This window comes from Pelobates fuscus, chromosome 13, assembly GCF_036172605.1.
Source record: "Pelobates fuscus isolate aPelFus1 chromosome 13, aPelFus1.pri, whole genome shotgun sequence".
Classification (NCBI taxonomy): Eukaryota; Metazoa; Chordata; class Amphibia; order Anura; family Pelobatidae; genus Pelobates; species Pelobates fuscus.
In genome coordinates, this window is record NC_086329.1 from 6,655,258 (window position 1) to 6,681,011 (window position 25,754).

The 25,754-nt window shown below is 42.2% G+C and overlaps 1 protein-coding gene across 2 annotated transcripts in view; it reads left to right on the top strand.

Annotated features, from left to right (window-relative positions):
• LRFN5 (leucine rich repeat and fibronectin type III domain containing 5) overlaps nucleotides 1-25,754 on the top strand; it is a 208,063-nt gene that overhangs the window by 175,218 nt on the left and 7,091 nt on the right. For both annotated transcript variants that reach the window (XM_063438976.1, XM_063438977.1), the window contains one exon: nucleotides 15,969-17,376. In XM_063438976.1, coding sequence (XP_063295046.1) covers nucleotides 15,989-17,376 — 1,388 coding nt within the window. In that variant the 5' untranslated portion in view covers nucleotides 15,969-15,988. The remainder of the gene's footprint in view (nucleotides 1-15,968; nucleotides 17,377-25,754) is intronic.

Here is a 25,754-nt window from a genome sequence, read left to right on the forward strand (position 1 = left end):
ACTCGACGCAACATGCACAGCAGTGACCAGACAGGGTAACATGTTACTCCAATTGAGGAGGCAAACAGAAGACCTGGACAATAGGGGCCGCAGGTCCAACATACGGATCCGCAATGTCCCAGAAGCCCCAGGTGAGGAAGACGTAGCAGCAGTACTGTCAGAACTATTCAGCATAATTTTAGGCCCAGAAGCCCCACAGCGCTTCGACTTTGACAGAGCCCATAGGGCCCTAAGACCCCGCGCGGCGGAAAACCCGCCTAGAGACATTATATGCTGCCTGCATGAATACAGGATGAAGGAAAGCATTATGACTAAAGCTAGAACCAGGCAAACTTGGCGGTTCCGCGGGGCAGAAGTCGCCCTATTCCAAGACTTATCACCCCTCACTCTGGAGGCCCGCAGAGCCCTGAGGCCAGTGACACAGCTACTACGAAGCCGCAATATAACCTACAAATGGGGTTTCCCCTTCTCCCTAAATGTCAGACATGAGAACACATGGAAATCCCTCCACTGGCCGGACGAAGTACCCGCATTCTTACAAGCGCTGGGACTACCCCGCACCGAAGTAGAAGACTGGGTCCTGAGCCCCCTGGGCCGCAGACCCAACATACAGGCACCGAGAGCACAGAGGCGCCGCAGAGAAGACTCGCCACACGGACGACAGGCCCGAAGACACCAAAACCCTGCACCGCCGGAGGATAACTAGGCCCTAGGACACGACTCAGTCCGCCGGCTTATACCCACAGAGCCATGGACCCTCCCGTTGACTGATACCGACGACGATCCGCCTCGATGACCCCAAAGATAAGTACATGATGCACCCGGACTTAGACTGATATTTCTGTACTGATATTTCCCCACTGACTTTCACTCATGCCCTGGGACTCACCCTGCCACGTAGGCCTATGCTCCCGAGAAGCTCGATGCCCCCCCCCCCCCGCCCTTCCTGCTCACGGACAGGGGCCCTACCACCGCCACCTGGAACGTTGGCCGACAACTATAACCGGGGATACCACTGATGTTTGGGAGGGGTGTGGGACGGGGACGATGCTGCAGCCCTAATGACATGAGAGGGTGCACCGTAGAACCCCCCGCGGGCCTGAACTCATACATTGCATAACTGAGGCTACTGACTGTAACACTCTGAACGCTGGTTGATGGGGGGGGATATGCTGGTACTGTACTACTGCCGGGGCTGGCGCTGGTGGGTGGTGCGGGGGGGTGGGGGGGGGGGGGGGTGGTGGGGGGGGGGGTTGGGGTGGGTGGGGGGGGGGGGGGGGTCGGCGGCTGGGGATGCCGACAGGGCTCCCTGGGAGGGACCGCCGTCCCGCGGGTGGACTGGTGGGGGGGGATGGGTTGGGGGGGAGATACGTTGTGTGGGTCAATGTGATACTGTTAGAAATGTAAATGCAATGGGAACCATTTAGCCAGCAGAGTTGTAAGATATGATTGGAATCGTAGATACTGTGGTTACTTAACGTTGCTTGCAGATCCGCTTGCTCACCGAGAGGTCAGACCTCGCGGGACTCTCTCCCCCCCCCCCCTGCCCCCCCCCCCTCTTCCCCCCCCCCCCTCCTCCCCCCCCCCCTCCTCCTCCCCCCCCCCCTCCTCCCCCCCCCCTCCTCCTCCCCCCCCCTCCTCCGTCTTCCCCCCCTCCTCCCTCCCTCCTCCTCCCCCCCCTCCTGGCCTCCCCCCCCTCCTCCCCCCTTCCTCCCCCCTCCCTCCCTCCTCCTCCTCCTCCTCCCCCCCCCCCCCCCCCCCCTCCCTCCTTCGCCGGCAGAACCGGTGCAAACTGTGCGTGCTCCGCCCCCCCACCAGCTGTAGACAACCCCCGAGACCCAACGATCTTAATGACAGACGGGAGACGGGAGGGGACATGGCAAGATAACACGGAATGGGCTGATACTCCAGCCGTCGGACGCCTGCGAACAGGGGCGCCCCCTCAATTAAACCTAAGTTAACTACATCCCTATTCGGGCCACATACCTAACACACACGTAAGACACAGCACTGTGCACCCACAACGCTACAACTACCGCGGGACCGTAGACTCCCGAGACAAAGACCGATTCACCTCACGTTACACCACCAGACATAACGGTGGACGACCACTCCAACAGGCACGAGCCACCTCCAACCTGATACCCGTGTAGACTACCCACTGGGAGACCCCTGCCGAAGCCTTGCTGGGCAAGATACCCGGCGGTACGGCATTGTCTATCTCCCCAGATACACGGAGACACCCCGCATTGGGGTAACATCATACCCCCTACCGAACCTGACCTCCCCCCCCCCTCCCCCACACGCCCTACTGCCGACACAACAGAACACCTGGTAACGTCTGCTCCACATACACCCGCACCCACACATTGCTTCGAACACGACACATCACACACAACCAAACACCTATCAGCAACACTAATCTCACCTACATACCCCCCCCTCCCCTCACCGCCTGCCTGCACCCCTCTGACCCCCCCCCCCCTTATTCTCCACCCCAGGAGCTTCCTCTCCCCCCCGGGTGTGCCCGGGTGCGCCGACCAGAGAAGTGTACACCACCCCTGCGGAACCGGCGAGGTACACCTGGAACTCCACACCTAGAAACACATAAATGGCTTATACGCCGTCCCCCCTGGTGATCCGCTCGCAAAACTGTAGGGGCCTCAATGCTCCAGAACGAAGGTCCCACCTTCTACGTAGCCTCAGGCAACAGCATGTGTCAGTCGCACTGCTGCAGGAAACGCATCTCAAACCCGAAATGAACAAGCTGTTAAAAGATACCCACTATGTACACAATTACTTCAGCAACCATCCGACCGCACGCAAAGCCGGAACGGCGATCCTCCTAGCGGCCCACCTCCAATTTACTCCCATGGATACGCTGTCAGACGCAGGAGGCAGATACCTCTTCATTAAAGGGGAGATAGCGCGCAAAACTTATACGTTCGCCACCGCCTATGCACCGAACTCCGGGCAAGCCAGTTTCCTCAGACGAACCCTGACCAGACTGTCGCGTTTCACTGAAGGCACCCTAATATTCGGGGGTGACCTCAATATACCATTAGACCCTCGGATAGATACCTCCACAGGTAGCAGCAGCGTCCCAGACTCGGCGATTAGGACGATACGAAAAGCGCTCAGAGACTTGCGCCTGATCGACGCTTGGAGAGCCCTGAAACCCGATACCAGGGACTACACCTATTATTCCACATTACATCGACGTTATACTCGAATCGACTACCTATTCTTACAACAAGAAGGGCTGACCCATCTACGGAAGGCTGACATCCTCACCACGCCGTGGTCAGACCACAGTGCGGTACAGATAGATATCACATCACCCCTATTCAGACCAAGCAGGACCTCCTGGCGAATGAACGACTCCCTGCTCCTGGACGCTACCTCGAAGGCTCAGATCGCGGAACACCTCAATCAGTACTTCGCCGAAAACAACACTGAGGGAATGTCCGCCATGACGCTCTGGGAAGCCCACAAGAGTGTCATGAGGGGACACCTCATTCAGATGGCATCCCGACGGAAGAAAGAAGCCTCTGCGCAACTCAGGGACCTCACGCAGAGGATCTCTGATTTAGAACTAGCGCACAAACGAGATCAACAGATACAGACCTATAGGGACCTAATAACCGCTCGAAAACAATTAACGGATCTCCTCACCTCCAGATACGCCAGGACTGTGAGACGCTCAAGGGCGTTTTTCTACCTCCATGCCAACAAGGGAGGCAAGCTGCTCGCCCGAATGCTCAGGGGTACGCAAGGGAAAGCGCAAGTACACACCCTACGAACAGCAATGGGAACATCGACACAATTCCCGGAAGAAATAGCTGATACCTTCAAGCGATTCTACACAGGTCTATATAACGTCCGCGAAGGAGACACCGAACCGGATATAGCCGCAAGACGGACCGATATCAGGAACTACCTCGACAACCTGCCTCGAGACACGTTAACACCATTAGAAGCTGAAGATCTGGACGCACCCATCACGGAGGAGGAGGTACGCCGAGCCCTGAAGACGACCAAATCCGGGAAAGCTCCAGGCCCTGATGGCTACCCAGTGGAATACCTCAAACAGTATGGACACATCCTAATACCGCACCTCACTGAGGCTCTCAACGGGATAAAAGACGGACACACCTTTCACAGAGAGGCCCTGGCGGCAACCATAACAGTGATCCCCAAACCGGGCAAGGATACTGAGCAGGTGGGAAACTACCGCCCGATTTCTCTCCTTAACACGGACATTAAATTATTCTCCAAGATCTTAGCGATGAGGATCCATCCTCACATGCCCAGATTAGTACACCCCGACCAAACAGGATTCATTCCGGGACGGGAGGCTCGGGACAGTACATTACGACTGTTTACCATCCAGCACCTAGCCAAGCACTCGTCAACCAAACTGTTACTGCTTTCTACGGATGCCGAGAAAGCATTCGATAGAGTCGACTGGGACTTCATGACAGAAACCCTACGAAGGACGGGAATGGGCGCGGGCATGCTCACATGGATCTCGGCTCTCTACAGTCAACCTACAGCTCGAATCAGGGTTAACGGGGCACTGTCCGAAAGCTTCAACATTAGAAACGGCACGAGACAGGGCTGTCCACTGTCACCCCTGATATTCGCACTCACCCTGGAACCACTGCTGGAGTACATAAGGAGAAACGAGCAGATCATGGGCTTCCGGCACAAAACAAGCGAACATAAAGTAGCCGCATATGCGGATGATATGCTCTTCTTCCTGGATAGTCCAGTAGACTCACTCCCCAAGCTCATGACCGAGTTCGACAGGTACGGCAGACTATCTGGACTCAAACTAAACCTCCCCAAATGCGACATCCTGAACGTCACGACCCCGAAAGCAGATTGCGACAATATAATCAGCAGGTTTCCTTTCCACTGGTGTAAGGACAAAATGAGATACCTCGGACTGTGGATACCAGACGCGACTAAAGAGGTCTATACCCATAACCACGCCCCGCTCCTGGCTACCATCCTAGCGGACCTTAAAAGATGGAACTATCCCCACATATCCTGGTTGGGGAGGATCGCAGTCATAAAAATGAACGTCCTCCCACGGATACTGTACGTCCTTCAGACGACCCCGCAGACAGTCCCGCAAACATTCTTCACAACCCTAAAAACAGCGCTCATCCGATATGTATGGCGGGGAGAAAAAGCGAGAGTCAGCTATGACAAACTCTGCCTCCCCAGGACCTGGGGTGGATTGGCACTACCAGATATCAGAAAATATCATCAGGCAACAATCCTACAGAGGATCAAGGAAATACACACAGACTCACCACACAAAAGATGGGTGACACTATGGAGGGAAACGGTGGACAAACAACTACACACGCTTGTCTGGCACAAGGACGCAGGAACACAACCGGCCCTGGAAGCCGACTCGCCTATCGCGCACACCCTAACACACTGGACCACCCTGAGGAAGGACAAAAACATCTCACCCAAACCTAGCCCCCTCATACCAATCACGTACAACCCGAACCTAGGAGACAACTTGCCACCAAGTGCCTGGCCGATGGCTGACCAAGCCGGATATATCCCAATCCACGCGGTCCTTCATAATTCGGGAATACGCCAGCTCAGGGACATCGCGACGATGGGCCCACCAACGCTTATGCACCAATTCCACTACGCCCAACTCACACACTACTACCACAACATGCCGCACAGAGGATCACTACACAGGGACCTAACTTGGTTCGAGAGTCTCTGCACGCAGACGCCAGAAACGGACAGTAGGGTATCAACCATGTACCAAAAACTAGTAACGGGACATCGAACCCACAACTCTCTCTACAAACAGCAATGGGAAGACTGGACAGGGACTACGTTCACAACCGAACAATGGGAAAAAATACTGCTTCTACAACACAAAAGCACATCCAGCTCGCACCACCAAGAAACAAACTACAAGCTTCTATCCCACTGGTATCGCACACCGAGTCTGATACACCGCTATAACCCAACGATCCCTAACACCTGCTGGAGATGCGGCGAAGACCCTGGTACCCTACGACACATATGGTGGGACTGCGCTAAGATCAAACCGTTCTGGACCAGTGTTGAGCACGAAATAAAAGAAATCCTGGACGACCCAACACAGCTGACTATAGAGGCAGCACTCCTACACCACACGGAACTCCCAGTGCCGGCCTACAGGAGATCAATCTTGAGACACTTGCTCAACGCGGCTAAGACTCTCATACCTCTACACTGGAAGTCGGTGACTCCACCCACACTGGAACACTGGAAGCGAAAGGTGGAAGACATTAGGACAGCAGAAGCCAAAATCGCGGAACTACAGGGGAGATACGAAAAACACATTACATGCTGGACACCCTGGATACTATACACGGCCTAAATGATGGCAGGGACGATCGTACCCACTGAGGGGAAATGGGTCGAGAGACTGGGAGGGGGACATGGGCACGCCCTGGGGGGATTTGGCAGCATCCTCCCCCTTCCCCCCCCCCACCTCACACCCCCCCCCCCCCCCCCTTCCCCCACACCCTCTCCGATCTAACACACACAAGCAACCACACACACACACCGATCAAACCTCACCGTACACACGGGCATTATCAGAAGACGATACCAGGCTGTTACACTATAACCCCCATTACACCCAAACTGACGACGCCACGGAACAGGCGCGGTTACCCACACCCCAGCAATATCTACATAGGGTACGTCTCCCTCAGATACATGATAACTGCCGCTAGCCAGCGCCCGACAACACCCCACCCCCCCCCCCCTTTTTCCTCCCCCCCCCCCCCTGTGAAATACAATTTGATTTGATCGCTTACACTCAAAAACTCCTAGTGAGTACAGTTTAACTAGTTACCATACCGATGCAACGTTACCTTCATCAGAAGCGAAAATTACTAGAAGTTATCAGAGACATGTTGTAATGGGAACCTGTGATACACTGGAATGAGCACTACATACCACCGCCAAACCACTTAATCCCAGTCTTATTTATATTATATCCTAATGTTAAGCTTTATTATCATAAAGATAAAAAAAAAAAAAAAAAAAAAAAGAAAGGGATACAACGAGAAAAAAAAAAAAAAAATATGTACATGTCTGTTACATGGGACCTGCGAGTCCAACTAGTTACTACTATTGTCGCTACACTGTGACCTGCGCGTCACCACTACATGTTCACGTGTTCAACTACCCCACTTTCTCAAACTGTCTAACCCTTTTAAACCCTTGACAAGTTGTTATTGGGACCTGCGTGTCCGCACTGCATAATACCACATAATATGAAAACTACCCAATAAAAAAATATATTTACTAAAAAAAAAAATTAATATTCATTTAGATGTTTGGTAAGAGCAGCATTATCCTCTGGATCATGTGTCGTGCACCACTTTCTCTCGAGTTTAAGGCCTGTTCTCTTCATTTCTCTGACGGTGCTATCAAACCATAGATATTATCCAGCGATGACCGAGATAATGCCTTATTCCCACAGGCATTGCCTGTGACAGCTGGGGGAAGTGGCAAAACTTGATGCGTAAGCTCTACTGTTTGTCAAGTTTTTAAGCGGAGGATTCACAATAAGACAAAATAGTCTCTTATGATAAATTTAAACTGCACTGGAATTTCAATGAAATCCCAAGACTATCATTATGAGCATTTCATGAAGTTGTTATCTTTATCAAATGCTCAAAATTGTTTTGGGTCGTGAAAGAGCCACTTTAAATGTTGATTTGAAGCATTTTTCCTCACTATTCTCAGTAAAGATGTAAATGGAACTATCATGATGCTAACACAAAATTTTAAAATGTGGGATTGCATTCTAGAAAATACCAGCTCTGTCTCCATACTGATATCTGATATTTCTACAATCAGATATTGCCCAGAATTATAAATGCTTATTTATTTTTGTTTTGTATATGTTCTCTGTCATTGTAAACTTTGGATGGAACAGGGTTTAGTTATGATACCCAAGTCACTCAGTCACTTATCCGTTCGTTACTGTAAGTGTGCATGAGTTTGTGAGTATAGGTTAGTGTGAGAGTGTGTCTATGTTTGTCTGTTTGTGTATGTGTGTACACACAATGTGGAACTGGCTCGGAGCTCATATACATGAGCCTTTTCATTTTCTTACTTAGCCAATCTAATAGCCAGTTTGCCATTGTTGGTAGTATCCAAATGCGTGTATTAAATATCACTTACCTTTATTATTACCTTCTTTCCTGAACCATATTTATTTTGTTTCATCTGTACGTGCTAAAAGTATAGGTAATTAAGTCTATTTTTCTTAAATGGGTTTAAGATATTCCACTTATCTTTTGTTCATTTTCCTGAGAAGAGTTCGTATTAGTTAATTGGCTATAAAAAAAATAATTTAGATAGCTAAAGACAGTTCTCCAAAAATGTGATGTTTTGATGAATTATATAAATGTTTTTTTTTTTTAATTTGGTTCAGACACACTGATGTACTGTTTACAATTCCCCAGGTTTTTCCTTATTTGAATAGTTAATCAAACCTTAACTTTAATATTTATTTTCTATTCCAGAATCTGTTTTAACTGGTGTAAGTACTAACTGAGATATGCAGTAGTCATATAGCAGTGCACAAACAATATGATTATTACTATATCACCTAATTAAACAAATTTTCTGTTTATAATAAATGAAAATATAAAACCTTTACCTACAAGGAATGCATTGACCCTCTTGACCAAACACCAAGTCATCAATAGAGCAGTCATGCTTTTTATTTAATTTTAATAACTCTCTTATTGTGTTCATCAAGCATTCTATATTTTAAATATTTTATGTTTTCTACTATGAAAAACTAACTCCGCTTCATTTTTACTAGTCCTACAAGTGAACCGTCCTTTCACAAAATTATGCCTCATTTGCAATCTATACTTGCTTATCCTTCTAATGTATTCTCAGTGTAAATCTGTTATATATCTACGATCCCAAACTATGTCAAACTCAACTTCTCATATTGAGAGGTAATTTTCTAGATGCAAGTATACAATCATTCCTTTCCTTCCCTTCCTCCCTTCCCTTCCCCTTCCCTTCCCCTTCCCTTCCCCTTCCCTTCCCTTCCCTTCCCTTCCCCTTCTGTTCCCTTCCCCTTCCCTTCCCTTCCCCTTCCTTTCCCTTCTCTCCCTTTCTCTACCTTCCTCCCCTTCCTCCCTTCCCTTTAACCTGTTGTTGACTTTGCATATCTATTTCACAAAAGATTACACATAATTATATGATATATATCTTGAAAAAGACTTGTAGGGTCGAAATGTCGATTGCCCATATTCATGTTATATGATTTAATGAGCACGTTAAATAGCCAGTACTTTAAGAAGTATTTATTGATTTTCTCACCCCTCCTGGGTGGTATGTTTATTCCTCTTTCTCAGGTCGTCTACCAGAGGCCTGGGAGTTAGAGGATTCTGCAAAGTATCTTAGCTGTTCCTAGTACTGCACTCTTCTGGACAGCCATCTCAGCTGTCCCACCTGAAATCTGTTGAAGCCACTCTCCCAACTTGGGAGTCACAGCCCAGAGTGCTCCTATCACAACTGGGACAACTACTGCCTTCACTTTCCACATCCTTTCTAGTTCTTCTTTCAGCCCTTGGTATTTGTCCACCTTCTGATGTTCCTTCTTCCTGATGTAATAGTCACTGGGTATTGCCACATCCACCACGACTGCAGTCTTTCGTTCCTTGTCTAGCACCACAGTGTCTGGTTGGTTGACCAGCACTTGTTTGTCTGTCTGGATCTTGAAGTCCACAGGATGTTAGCCCTGTCATTCTCAACTACTCTTTGTGGTATCTCCCATCTGGACTTAGGTAGGTCCAATCCATATTCTGTGAAGATGTTTCGGTAAACAATCCCAGCAACTTAGTTGTGTCTCTCTGTGTATGCTGTTCCTGCTGACATCTTGCATCTGGTTACTAGGTGCTGGACTGTCTCAGAGGCCTCTTTGCACAGTCTGCACCTTGGGTGTTACCAGGTGTGGTAGACTCCAGCTTATATTGATCTGGTGCTGAATGCCTGCTCCTGTGCTGCTAGGACTAGTGCCTCAGTGCTGTATTTCAGTCCTGCTTTTTCCAACCACTGGTAGGATTTTGTCATGTGAGTCACATCCACTATCGGCCGGTGGTACACCCCATGGAGAGGTTTGTCTTGACAAGGAACCTTCTCTTTTTCTGCATCCTCAATCTGTATAAGTCTCAGGCATTCCTTTAGCAGTTCATCTTTGGGAGCCATCTTCGTGATGTACTTGTGGATGCTCTGTGTTTCATCCAGGACTGTGGCCTTGACACTCATCAGGCCCCGACCTCCTTCCTTCCGGCAGGTGTACAGTCTCTGGGTGCTCAATTTAGGGTGGAATCCTCCATTCATAGTGCATATTTTCCTGGTCTTGACATCCATGGTGACCAGTTCTTCTCGTGGCCAGGTTATTATTCCAGCTGGGTACCTGATGACCGGTAGGGCATATGTGTTTATGGCTTGGATCTTGTTCTTGCCATTTAGCTGGGACTTCAGGACCTGTCTGACTCTTTGGAGGTACTTAGATGTTGCTATCCTCCTTGCCTCTTCCTCATGGTTGCCATGTGTTTGTGGTACCCCCAGGTACTTGTAGCTTTTCTCTACATCTTCTATTTGGCCTTCTGGAACTTCAACTCCTTCTGTCCTGATCATCTTCCCTCTTTTTGCTATCATCTGCCCATACTTCTATAGTCTGAACAACATTCCGATTATCTTGCTGTATATCCTAGTTAGGTGGATCAGTGAGTCAATGTCTCGCTCATTCCTGGCATACAGCTTGATGTCATCCATGTAGAGTAGGTGACTGATGGTAGCTCCACTATTGAACCTGTATCCGTATTCACTCTTCTTGATGATCTGGCCAAGGGGGTTGAGGCCTATGCAGAACAGTATTGGGGATAGTGCATCACCTTGGTATATGCCACATTTAATGTTCACTTGAGTTATTGTCCTGGAATTGGCTTCTAGAGTTGTTTTCCACTTGCCCATCGAGTTCTTGATGAAGGCTCTTATTGTCTTGCTGACCTTGTAGAGAGCCAAGCATTCCAGTATCGATTAGTGTGGCATTGTGTCATAGGCTTTCTTGTAGTCAATCCAGGCCGTACACAGATTGGTCTGTCTGGTCTTAGAATCCCTTGTGACTGCTTGGGATTACTGGGTCTACCAGTAGTTGGTGTTTGGATCCTCTGGTGTTGTGACTGGTTCCTGTTCTGGCAGCATGCAGTTGTCTGTTTTCAGGTCTAGTAGCCACTGGGCCTTGGTATTATGAGATGCTTCTTGCTCCCAGATATTCTTCCAGTACTGTTCAGTCTCAGCTCTGGGTGGGTCTTGCGAGGAGATGTGGTGGTTACCCTGTAGCTGTGCATACACCTTGGATGGTTATTTGGTAAAGAGGGCATTGATTCTCGTAGCTTTTGCTTCTCTGGTGTATCTGCTCAGTCTGGTTGCATGTGCTATCAGTCTTTGCTTAGCTGTTTCCTTGTACTTCCACAGCAGCCAGGATCTATCTTTGATCTTTCCACCTCTGTTAAGTTGATCCAGCTAACTAACTTCCTTCCATGCTGTCTTTATCTTGGCTTCCAGTCGTAGTGGTGGGTATTGCTTTTCTTTGAGCGTGATCTTGTGTGTGTGTGTGTGTGTCTTTTATTTATATATATATATATATATATATATATGGAACCTGGGGGGGTGGTTGCACTCACCTGAACATGCTTAAATGGGGTGCTGCTGGGGGCCATATTATACAATAATAAAGTACTAATAAAATCTGTCAACATTGAAGTTGCTGTTTAGTAGATAGGAGAGTGCGCTGGATCTTGTGTATTGTTTATTATATATATATATATATATATATATATATACACACACACACACAAAGTAAGTGGATTCATCTCATGAGAGCAAGCATTAGGCTGCTACTAGGATAGAACCTGCCGAATATGGGGTACTTTGATGTAGTTGGCAGGCTTATGCAATGTATGATCATATAATGTAACTAAACCCCCATCATTTTTTGCCTAGGTGAGGTGTTTTTAAATAAAACTATTACAATCTCTAAGATTTGAAATCACTGTTTAGTTAATAAGCAAGTGCGCTGGATTCTGTATTTTGTATATATATAAATATATATATATATATATATATACACACACTTGAGATTTGAGAAAGGGAGGTTCTCCCGCAAGCTTGTCATTAAAAAATTCTATTAGTCTAATAAAAAGGTATTACAAGATACAAATTTTATCTGTTTTTTACATATATATATATAGTTAATACAATGTTACCAGTGAAGCCATAAGACTTGCTTTTCCCACAGAAATCACAAATTTGCAGTGATGCTAACACTGCAAAGGATTCTGGGTGGCCATATGCAAATTAGTTTAGTTTAGTTTAGTTTAAAAATGTTAGTCCATCCTCAAGTTTTATGTCATCATATGTCCCTATTCCATAAAAAAAAATGATATATATATATATATAAAACCCAAAAGGTAATGGTAGGGAAAAATGGTTATTGAAAACCCCTTACACCTTAAGTCTGTGGATAGTTAATACAATGCTAAACAAAAAATATGCACACCAGTCAAGCCATAAGACTTGCTTTTCCCACAGAAATCACAAATTTGCAGTGATGTTACTACTACAAAGGATTCTGGGTGGCCATGTGCAAAATAGTTCAACAAAGAATCACATTTTTGCCTCATTCCATTTTAAACATGGATTCCTTTGAGTCTGTGTTTGCTGTATACAAAAGCTTTGAAACACAACTTGGGAAAATATGCAAAGTCAGTGAACCACTCATGGGCTGTTTCATTGTTAATGCAAATCATTAGCATGAGGTTGGTTACTGGTTTGTTATTGAGGTTTGGTTATGGTGGGGAAAATACACACACACACACATATATATATATTTATATATAGTCAATACATTGTTAATCACAGATCTTCACACAAGTCAAGCCATAAGACTTTTTTGCAGTGATGTTACTAGTGCAAGGGATTCTGGGTGGGCATATGCAAATTAGTTAAACAAAGAATCATTTTTGTCTCATTATCCATTTTAAACATGGATTCCTTGGAGTTTCATGTGTGCTGTGTACAACACCTTTGAAACACAACTCGGAAAGAGATACGAAACCAGCGAACCATTCATGGACAGCTGTTTCGTTGCACTCATGCAACACATCAGCATGATGTTGGTTACTGGCTTGCTAGTGAGGCTTGGCAGTATTCGTGGAGCAAAAACTAAGAAAGTTATGGTGGGGGAAAATTGTGATTGAAAACCCCTTCCACCTTAAGTCAGGAAAAAGCAAGTATTATGGCTTGAATCTATATGCATATATCTGCAATTTACTGCACAATAAAAGAAAAAAGAATGTCTTTAGATCCTATAGAGTAGGACATTATGTTGATTGAATATCTTTAGTGGACGCCTCACATTCTAATTGAACGCCATTTGAAATAATGATTTAATTGACTTGAACACATTTCCCGCAGGGAGCGTATTCAGCTTTCACTGTTGAGAATTTCTGTCTAAATTTCCAACTCCCATTTTCTCGGTATGTACAGCAGTGCTGTCACACAGTTCACTGACAAATGATTTTGGATAGAAGGCACTTTGGTGGGATATAGTTTCCTTTTTTTTCTGCATCTATTGTGAAAGAAAATGTGATAGATCGGTAGCAGTAACCTTTAAAACTAAAAATAATACTTTTGTTTTGTCAAAGTTGTATCTCTATATAGACATTTATGGTACTTTTTTCCTTAAAGTGTTTTTTTTTATAGAGAAAAAAGTTAGAGAATGAAAATTCATATTTTATGCAATTCTATAAAATTACATAGCATATCAGCTGATATTATTTTAATTGAAAAAAAAAATATATATATATATATATTCCATCCAATAAACTGTTTTAGTACACACATTTAGTTCTTCACTACCAAAATCAAGTATACATAATAGCCAAGTGCATTCAGAATCATGGATACACTAATGACACAAGGACAAGACAAATTAATTTATCTCAATCAGTTTTATGTGCAAAATGGGCACTTAGCATACCCGAGGCCAACCTGGAGCTAAATAGACTAGCTTTGTGTCCACGCTGACACTTGGGAGCACAGCAAAATGGTACAGTTGCAAATTCAGAAATGTTATGTTAAATTCATTTTCTAATTGGTAATTTCATTATTCTGTAAAGGTTGATTTTCTTTTCCTGTTGCTAATTGAGAATCAATAAGATATTCATTATTTTACCATTAAGTAATGTGTTGTCTGTACATACTGACAAGAAAATATAATATACACTTAATTTTCCTGAACACAAAAAAACAACAATTTATTAGGAAATTGTTTGTCAGTTAAGTAAAACTTAAGTAAAAGTCTTAACAAAAAAACTAACTTTTTCCTAAAGAACTTTTGAATTTAGACATAATCACCAACATTGAAATTCAAATATAATATAAAGTACAAAGACATAATGGAAGCTTTTTTGGAGATTAGCTCTGAATGGGCTTTACTTTTTTAAGACACTGAATTGAATCAAAATTATCTCCAAATGAGTATATTTGGGAAAGAAATCTGAGCATTGTGTCTGTTTAGCTGTGAATAGAAATGCAACAATGAACAAGTTAAAGGAGAGATTCAAACATAGATGTACTCCTTACATACTTAGATTGCTCACCTTCAATCCCATGCCGTGCATGGTTTGCCACAACTGCCCCTTCTTCCATAGCTGAGATGATCATTATTGATCATTTTAGCCATTCTGATGCCAATAGAGAAGATTTAAGGGAGAGTACTGCACATATGCTTCAATTGCCATGCTGTGCCAATCACCATCTCTTCATAGGGATGCATTATCCAAACATACCTCAGTGGGCAGCGCACAGTGTCTTCGTGGAGAACATGAAGTTGCTGAACATCAGTCCTACTAAGGTTAAAGGACTATAAGAAGAAGGGCATCAAGTGACATGAGAAGTGACCATAGGGATTAATGCAAACACAGCTTTTTCATGGAAAAACAATGTAAAAATGGTGTGCAGGGGGTTCCGGATCAGGCTCAGTGCACCAAACTACCAGATTAAGATGTAGTAGTTTTGGGGCTTAGATAGTCCCTTTAAGTAAAATAATTTGTGTGGTCAATGTAAAATAAAAACTGCAGCATAAGAGTAGCATGGTTATGGAACATCCCCAGCCCAATCCAGTGTGCAGTATAGTGATAGAGTAGCTGCTTAGTGAATTTTCCGCATTCTGTCTACATTTCCAGTTTTCTCAATTTTTAACTTATAAGACAAGAAAAGAGAAGCTTTCTTTAGTCTACTGAGGAGTCCTGGGGATATCTGAATGTATTTCATATGCTTATGCATATGTATCAATCTATATTTTTGTTTGATCTTATGCCTGCTGGGTTTTTAATTATGTATAGCATGCTGGTATCTGTTCTTTATATGTGGCTAGTTCAAGTTTAGGATTTGATTTCTGATGATCTCTCCAGGTATTTTGTCCCACATTTATGCAATTTCAGGTCGCCAACTATAGTATGGAGATAATTCTGGTTAATTCACAATTTAGACTCCAGATAATAGGGAATTTAATTCATTTCATTTGAATTGGGCCTTATCATTTGACATGAATTATGTTGATGCTATAAATGTGACCTTAATCACAAGATTTGAAGCATAATTTCTCAAGACGTTTTGTTATTAAGCAAATCTTAATAGTTTAATAATAATAAAAAATAATAGTTTATTACTTTTGTGTTTTTTTTGTTTTTGCATTTCTGAATTTGCTCAGTATTAAAACCTATAAAACATTTGTGAAATTGTCTCATGTTTAATAGGTAAACAGATTGTAAAAAGGAAAATACTGATATTGATAATAATTTTTTTTATTATTGTTATTTTAGGCTTTTCAACGTGATCTACAATGGAAAAACTGTTCTGTTGTGTGCTGTTCATTGGCATGGCAGTGAGAGCTGAGATCTGTCCGAAACGCTGCACCTGTCAAAATTTATCTCCAAATCTCGCAACCCTTTGTGACAAGAAAGGGCTTTTGTTTGTCCCACCAAACATCAACAGACGGACAGTAGAACTACGTTTGGCTGATAATTTTATTACAAGTATAAAAAGGAAAGATTTTGCCAATATGACAAGCTTAGTGGACCTTACACTGTCAAGAAATACCATAAGTTATATAACACCTCATGCGTTTGCAGACTTGCGCAATCTGAGAGCTTTGCATTTAAACAGCAATCGATTGACTAGAGTAGCAAATGAAATGTTTAGTGGACTTTTAAATCTCCACCACTTGATCCTCAACAACAACCAGCTAACGTTAATTTCATCTACAGCCTTTGATGATGTTTTAGCTTTAGAGGAGCTTGATCTATCGTACAATAATCTGGAAACTATTCCTTGGGATGCCGTGGAAAAGATGGTTAGCTTGCACACTCTCAGTTTGGATCACAACATGATTGAACACATCCCAAAAGGAACTTTCTCACACCTTCACAAGCTGAACAGGTTAGATGTGACGTCAAACAAGCTTCAGAAGTTACCACCTGACCCCCTGTTTCAGAGAGCCCAAGTTTTAGCAACCTCAGGAATAATAAGCTCCTCCACATTTGCATTAAGTTTTGGTGGAAATCCTTTACATTGCAATTGTGAATTATTATGGCTGAGACGACTCTTAAGAGAAGATGATTTAGAGACATGCGCCTCACCTCCTTTATTATCTGGACGCTATTTTTGGTCAATCACCGAAGAAGAGTTTCTGTGTGAGCCACCACTTATCACGAGATATACACAAGAGATGAGTGTACTGGAAGGACAAAGAGCAATTTTAAGATGTAAAGCCCTAGGAGATCCAGAGCCTGCTATCCACTGGATATCACCTGAAGGAAAATTAATTTCAAATGGAACGCGGATTCTTGTCTATGACAATGGTACCTTGGACATTCATATAACAACAGTTAAGGATACAGGTTCATTTGCATGCATTGCTTCCAACCCTGCAGGAGAGACAACTAAAACTGCGGTTCTAAATATTATCAAACTTCCACACCTAGTTAACAGTACAAACAATGTAAATGTGCAAGATCCAGGATCCTCAGATATCTCTACATCTACAAAATCGGGTTCTAATGCAAGTAGTAGCAATGGGGATACAAAAATTAGCCAAGATAAGAAAGTAGTAGTAGCTGAAGCAACATCATCCACTGTACTTATCAAATTCAACTTTCAAAGAAATATACCTGGCATACGTATGTTTCAAATACAGTATAATGGTACTTATGACGATTCCCTTGTTTACAGGTAAGATACAATTTTTATAATACTACTTTTTAGTGAAAGGTTTCTACAAAAAAGATCCATACTAACTCAAATATATTCCACTTACAGATATATTCAAATTAATTACAGCTAATATAAGGAGAATTATAACAAAAGGAGTATTACAATATTGCTAGCATGTATATACTTATATATCTTGGGAAAAGTATTTGTTAATGTCAAATGTGTTTTATGACTGCTTGAAAACATTCCACTCACCAACTGAGCTTTACACACCATTCCTAGATGTACATCACCACTCCAGACTTCATCAATAACACTTGTGGGAAATATGTAGGCATCATTTAATTCTTGAACTTTGCTAGATTATGCTAGAATTATGAGGAATTATGAGGATCTTAGAATACAACAAATGTATTTTCATGGCCAATTGGCCATCCTATTATATACTGTGTTTACTTTTTTGGGGGATGGTGGGGGTAACACATTTTATTATACTAGAAGTTATGTGTGTTTGTATTTTTTTCTTGATTTCAGGTTTTGTTTTGTTTGGTTTGTTCACTAAACTGACAAGTGAACTGCAAATTACAAGGACTGAAAAATATAGCTAAACTGAATTTGTTTTCCAGTTTGGATACTTTGGACTACACATTAGAATTCCCTTATCAGATATTCACCAAAAGAAATCTGTTTATGGCCTCAGATAATACATTAAAAGGAAAAGGAAAAAAAATGTAAAAAATTAAAACCATAGTAATCTCTAATGTTCTTGCAGCACTGCAAGTCCTCAGGCCTGAAGCAGTGTCACTGGTTTCACGCACACAGGGGAGAAGCCTCTAATTCTGGTCTATGGGACCTGATTATGTCCCATAGATCCCTGTGGAGCAGGTGCTGATGTAAGATCTAGTTTAGCTCCAGCAGAACATCCATCATTCATTAATCAGATCGTATTTTACATTATATCTGCACTCTTTCTGCACATGGAGTCCTGCTGCTCTAGATAAAGTGAGTCTTGATGGAGAGCAAGCAGTACCCTGTATAGTCTTTCTTCAGACCAGGTTTATTGGTAAGCAGAGATATGGTGGGTGCAGGAAACCAGAGGAAGATGGAGAACCTTGGGATGGAGGTAAAAATAGAGGAATAGACACAATTACTGGGTGTTGAGATTGCCAGATACATGCTTTCCTGAAGACATATTCATATTGATAATGGCATGCAATATATGGAATTTAAAGTCACCAGACAACATAAAGAATTATGCAGCATATCAATTATACTGAAGGCTAGAATGTTTCTTACATTGAGGGATGCATATAAAGGGGATGATGCAAATGAAGAGCAATGCACAAAATTGGATGGACATGGCATGGAGAGGGAAACATGTGGGGCAAATATTTATATTCCTAACCAGTCATTTAAAATAGAACTTTCTCCTCAAGGCAAGGCTTTAGGAGAGGATTTTCTACTCTTGGTGTATGACCAGGGCTGGTGCAAGTGTTTTTGGCTACACGGGCAAAGATGCATTTTGCTCCCCCCCCCAGACCTCCCAAAAATGTATCTTCACCTGCATGTCTCTTAAAATCTCCCTCTTGAATTTTTTACCCCCTTTTGTTTATTATCCTCTCTTTTAAATGTCTTTAGTGTATCTTATCCCTTTTTTTGTCTTGCATTCCCCTTTATAATATCTTATCTTCTCATTTTTTCCATTTGTGTGTCTGTTACACCCCCGTGCATGTCTCTTACTTCCCTCAATCACCTTTGTGTCTCTTACTACATTCCAGCCACTTTGTGTGTTGTCTTTCTTCCCAGACCCTTTGTGTGTCTCCTTCTCCCCAGACCCTTTGTGTGTCTTTCTCCCCAGCCACTTTGTGTGTCTGTTTCTATCCCAGCCTGTGTGTGTGTCTTTCATCATTTCCCCAGCCTTTCTCTGTGTCTATTCCCCTTCTCCAGCCCCTTTGTATATCTTTCTCCCTATCCCAATCCACTCTGACTCTTTATCCCCACAGCCCCTATGTGTGTCACATCTCTGAGTACCTTGTCTCTTTCTTCTCACAGCCCTTCTGAGTGTCTCCCCAGCCCATGTCTGTCACTTTTACACCTTTACAGCCCCTTTGTGTATTTATGCAGCCCCAGCATCTTATCTTTTTCTCCCCCAGACTCTCTATGTCTCTTTGTGTGCCCCCTATGTCCCTCCATGTGTCTCATTTCCTCCAGCCCCTCCATTGCATATGTCTAATTTCCTTGCCACGTCCCCTCCATGTTTTTCATTCTCTCCCCAGCCCCTCCATGTGTCTCATTCCCCCAGCCCCCATGTGTCTCATTATTTCTGCTCCCATGTGTCTAATTCTCCCAGTCCCACCATACATCTAAATTCCTCCAGCCCCCCATGTATCTCATTACCCCTGCTTCCCCATGTGTCTCATTCCCCTAGTCCACCCATAAGTCTCATTCTCCCTGCCTCATGTATAACATTCCACCTGCCACCCATGTGTCTTATTACCCGAGTCCCCAGTCCACCCATGTGTCTCTTTCCCCTAGCCCCCCAATGTGTTTCATTCCTCCAACCCCCCATGTGTCTCATTTCCTCCCCCCACTCGTGCATCTTACCCCCTTTCTGCTTCCCTCCATGTGTCACCTCACCCCACTCCTGTGTAGCATGGCAGAGCCGTGGACCAGGAAAGAGGAGCTTCAGGAACCTCTCCCCAGTCTCACAGGGAGCAGTTCAGCGCCCCCTGCCTGCATTTCCTGTCAGACCAGGGTAGATGTTACTGAAGTTCCTCTACCCTGTTCCACAGCTCGACCATGCTACATAGGAGTAACTGACTGGAGGGGAGCGCTGTGCAGTGCACTTCCCTCCTGCTTGTCAGCAGGATCTTGTGCCCCCAATGCCAGTCTGCAGCCTTATGGCAGTGCCAGCCCTGTGTATGACATAGTCTTTAGAGCATAGGAGTTGGTGAAAATCTATACAAGTAAGGCAGAAAGTAATGCTTTTCACATCCTATGGATTCTCTAAGAAAATGTGTTATTTCCACCAATATATATTTATTATCTGAGTTCTGGGAGTAGAAGAGACACTGCAAGTTAGGTTAGTTATTGTTAAATAACTATTTCCAGCAGCCGTAGTACATCAGTAATGCACACTTAGCTCTCCCAGCTGCTGAAATTTTCATAGCTCGCATGTCCTGTCAGCACCCATTCCTTTATACATCTCTCTGACCTACTTTAAAATGAGTGTTCCATTGTTTTGTTTATATAGAACACAGTATATAAAAATTAAATCTCTCAGGCAGTGTGAAATGTTTTCCTGGACAGTAAAAGGAGACTATTTGTTAATTTAAACTGCAACCTTTTATGTTGAATGGAATCTGAAAATGTCATGGTTTCATGCGATCACCAAGGGTGTCAATTTTCAAGGAAGTTACAACAAACTGATGGAATAAAAAACATTTTCATGGAGGTTCAGAAGTATATCCCGTTATTGTTTAAGCATCCCAAACAAAATACGTTTAGTAGGAGTATAGGTCTCACATTTGCATGACTGGCGTTATGGCGTGCTATGTGTGACTTTGTAAGGGTGTGCAGAGCATAACAAGGAACCAAATGTCATTTATTTTGCTGAGTGTATATATGAGTGTGGATATCTGTCAGGAATACATTGTAAATATCAAACTACAGAACATAAAACCAAAAACATAGCCAATTGGGGAATTCTCCCAATTCTGCCATTTTTTTCCTACAAAATAAAAAATTCACTTTACACTATCAACAATTCCCTCATTATGGAATAACATTTTAAATGTTAACATTTTACCTGGTAGAATACTTACCATCTGTATTTTCTCAAACTATTTTTATGAATGAGGAACTGTTGATTTGCTTAAAACATCAGCTGATTCTCCCAGCCAATCAGCAGCACTCCCGAACAAGACAGTCTGAGGTTTCCTGTTTAAAGAATCGGAGAGAAGAGGAATGATAAGGGCATTACTAAAAGGCACTCGAGATAAGACTTTGGGGTTAAACTGTTCATGAACAGTTTAACCTGTGAACGTAAACAGGCACCAGGGACCTTCTGGCACCATGACAACTTAATTAGTATGAAGTTGTTATGGCGCCCAGAGGCTAGATTTAATATTTCACCGGATAACACATTTGACTTCTGTACATGTGCAGATAAGATATTGAGAACTGAACAGCCTAAAAAAACTAGGAAGTGGACAAATTGCAGTTGACCTTTTTAAATGAATTATGGAGACAAGAAAATACAAATTTCACCTTTTTATTTTAATGATGGCAAAGTTACCCCCTAAATGTCCATATTTTTCTACAAATTTACAGTTTTTGTGGATTACATAAAGTGTCTGGATTATGTCATCTCAACTCCATCCATTTTATTTTAATAGGAGTGGTGTGTCTATATCAAAGACATAACCTGAGCGGAGGGTCATGGAATAGGTAGTTCACTTTCACTTCTTTTAATCCACAAGTAGCTTCATTCATGTTTTTTTCATGAATAAAGCAACATATCTCTACAAAAGTTTAGTGCTACTGTACAGGTTCTCAGTACAAAGCTACGAGAGCACCTGCACAGGCTACTTAGGAGAAGACATGTAAATTTGTTTTTTTTCGATGAACTGAAATTCAGGTGATTTTTTGGCAATTCAGTGGTTTGTCTGAAAAAATGTAAACAAAGCAATGGATGGAGGAATCAAGCATTGAATTACGAACACAATTCTTCTATGAAATTTGTGGATTTATTTATCTGACGCTTACTAATCACTGCATGATAAAAAAGGAAAGTTGGAAGAAATTTTCTTTGGCAAATCAGCTCCATAGTGTGCCATTATGTACAAGGCATGGTGGCAAATGGTTTGGGCTGCATCCTCAGTAGAGGGGGAAAAAAGAGGGAGCACAGACTCTATAACAAGGAGTTAAACTGTGTACATGCACTCTGCAAGATGTTGTAACCATAATATTTTAGTCATCTCCATTGTGGGCTTCCCACAGCAATTTTATTAAATCGGTGCAGGTATCATAACTAAAATGAAAGCACAATGTCCACTTAATTGTTCTTAACACCTTGTATTAAACACTTTAAAAACGTAATTATAGTAGAATAAATATTAAAATTGGAAAGTAATTTTTTTCCTATGGATGAATAGTTGAAGAATAGAAATTTTCTTTGTACCAGCCCGTTGTGTTTAACTACATCCCTTTCTTTATACAGGTGGCTAGAAATGAAGGCGGTTATAAGACATTTTCAGCTAACTGTTGATGAAATTGTTGTGCTACAGTATGTTATATGACAGTGTAAATCATAATTCATTTCTAGGTTAAGAGCCTCATACAAGCTTTCAAGAAAAGGTACAGCTTGTATGAACCAGTTTCCTGAAGGCCCAGGGGTGTTTAGTAAATTGGATAGAATAAAAGATGTCAAGAGAAAAAAAAACTTTTCTTTGATAAATAAGAAGCAATCACATCATCCAAAATTGCAAACATCTCTTTGCAGTGTGTCTTAATATGTAGCTTGGATTTATCATTTGAGATGCAATCACAAAGGATTTCTGCAAAGCATATCCTCTGAAATCTGAATTGTGCTAAATAGAAAAATACTAAAATAAGCTTATGCTAAATTGGCATGTTGGAGAAATAGTAGAATTGAAGATTGTTTTTTTTTTTTTCTATCAAGTTTGCTTTTCAATTATCTATGATTTATTTACTGGAGCAAAGATCTTTCATTTTTATTTGAATTACCAACATTGCACATTGTGTGAGAATTTCTCCTATAAATGTCTTGGTTTTTTAACAAGAGATTGTGGTGATGGAACATTGATAGTCTTGGTCAATTTTCTAAAGTCTTTATGTTTGGCAGTGAGAGTCTAGTCATCAGAAGCTTAATTGTTTTGCTTTCTTCTATTTGCATTTAAAAAAAATATATATATATTTGTTTACAACTCTGAACAGTTATATTTGGCAAGTAGGTAATTGTACCACGAGTCTGAAGGACCAATGTTATATAGACAAGTAGTGATGTCGCGAACATAAAATTTTCGGTTCGCGCACTGTTTAATAGACATGCCCCTACTTTCGGTATTGTGAGTAGGGGCACAATTTACTAATACTAAGTAATTTTTACTTAGTATTAGTAAATTTGGCTGAAAAACCACAAAAAAAAAATAGGGGGCTGAGCGAACACGCTCAGGGACATCACTATAGACAAGTAATCAATCTGAAAATACGTTTTTTTCAGTACACATGAGAAACATTTCTTGGGCAAGAAAAATGCTTATATGGTGGGAGGCTTCTAGGTAAGAAATCTTTAACTGGATGAAAAAAAATGAAAACCCCTATTAACATGTGTGTGGTCCTTTAGCACCAGAAGGAACAATATTGCAGTTTATTATTACAAAAAAATATTGCATGTTTAACTCTCCTTCCTAACCCCTCCTCAAAAAGAAAATAGGATCTCCAAGATACCCGAGAGCTGAGTAGTTCCTTGATTTTTTTTCAACTGGTTGAGCAATAATCTAATTGTTTTTCATTTGGTTCTTTACAGATCCAAGTGCTTTTTGGCTAGCACATATTTTTTCTTTTAAAGTTATTCTATTTTCAGATTTACCAACCACCATACCAAACACTATCATTAACCCCTTAGTGACCAGACCGCTTTTCAATTTTCTTACCGTTTGGGACCAGGGCTGTTTTTATATTTCTGCGGTGTTTGTGTTTAGCTGTAATTTTCCTTACTCATTTACTGTACCCACACATATTATATACCATTTTTTTCGCCATTGAATGTTTTTTTCTAAAGATACCATTATTTTCATCATATCATATAATTTACTTTAACATTTTTGAAAAAGTGCGTTTTTTTTTTACATTTTTTCATCATATTTTATAACTTTGACCCCCGAAATTTGCTACGCTTCTACAACCACCAAAAAACACTTGCGCTAAATAGTTTCTAAATTTTGTCCTGAGTTTAGAAATACCCAATGTTAACATGTTCTTAGCTTTTTTTTTGCAAGTTATAGGGCAAAAAGTACAAGTAGCACTTTGCTGTTTCCGAACCATTGTTTTTCAAAATTAACGAAAGTTACATTGTAACACTGATATCTGTCAGGAGTACCTGAATAACCCTTCACATGTATATATATTTTTTTTTAAAGACGACAACCTTATGTATTACATTTGGGGTATTTTGACTCTTTTCATGCAACCATTTTACCACCAATCTATGCCAAATTAAAAAAAAATATTAAGAAAAAATGGTGATTTTTTTGACACACATAGCAATTTAAGAATACATGTACTGAGAACTTTAAGGGTTCCTGCCAAAGAACACCCCAATATGTGTTCAACAACATCTCCTGAGTACAGTGATACTACCCATGTATAGATGTGTTGGGTTCTCTGGGTGCTAAAAGACCGTATTTGGAGGGTGCGCATTCCAGTATTCTGACTTGGAATTTTCACAGCTGGTTATCATGCACCTATGTCCTATTTAGGACATTTTTGAAGCCAGCCAATGTAAGTTACCCCATCAAACCATATTTTTTTTTAAAGTAGACAACCCAGGGTATTCAATATGGCATGTATCCAGTCTTGTTTAGTAGCCAAATGGTAACAAACACTGGCCAAAGTTAGCATTTATATTTGCTTGTGTGTTAAAAATGCAAAAACCTATTATGAACGCTAACTTTGGCCAGTGTTTGTGACTAAGTGGCTACTAAGCAAGACTGGACATACCCCACTTGCAATACCTTGGGTTGTCTTCTTTTGCAAATGGTATGCCATCATGGTGGGTAATTCTCATTCCTGGGCTACCATACACTTTCAAAGGCAACATAACCAATCTGGCAAACTGAAAAAACAGAAAGATCAAACCTTATATTTAACCCCTTCAGGACGGAGTCAATAGTGCACGTTCTGATCAAAACAAAACGTAAACAAAAACTGGAATTTGCGCTATATGTCTGTTCACCCGTAGTTCCCCTCTTTCATATTATATGCACCCACACTTATTATATATCATTTTGTTCAGGAGAAACAGGGCTTTCGTTTCATATAAAATATTTATATATGAAACAATTTATTATGAATAAAATAAAAAAAACTGTGACATTTTAATTTTTTTGTTTTAATTTGTAGTTCCGCCTCACATTTTAGCTGTAAATGTAATAATACTGCACATATTTGTAATCAGCGATGTATCACGAGTACAACAGTACCCCCCATTAACAGGTTTTATGGTGTTTTGGAAAGTTACAGGGTCAAATATAGAACGTTCCATTTTCAATTTGAAATTTGCCAGATTAGTAATGTTACCTTTGAGACGGTGTGGTAGCCAGGAATGGGAATTACCCCCATAATGGCATACCATTTGAAAAATTAGACAACCC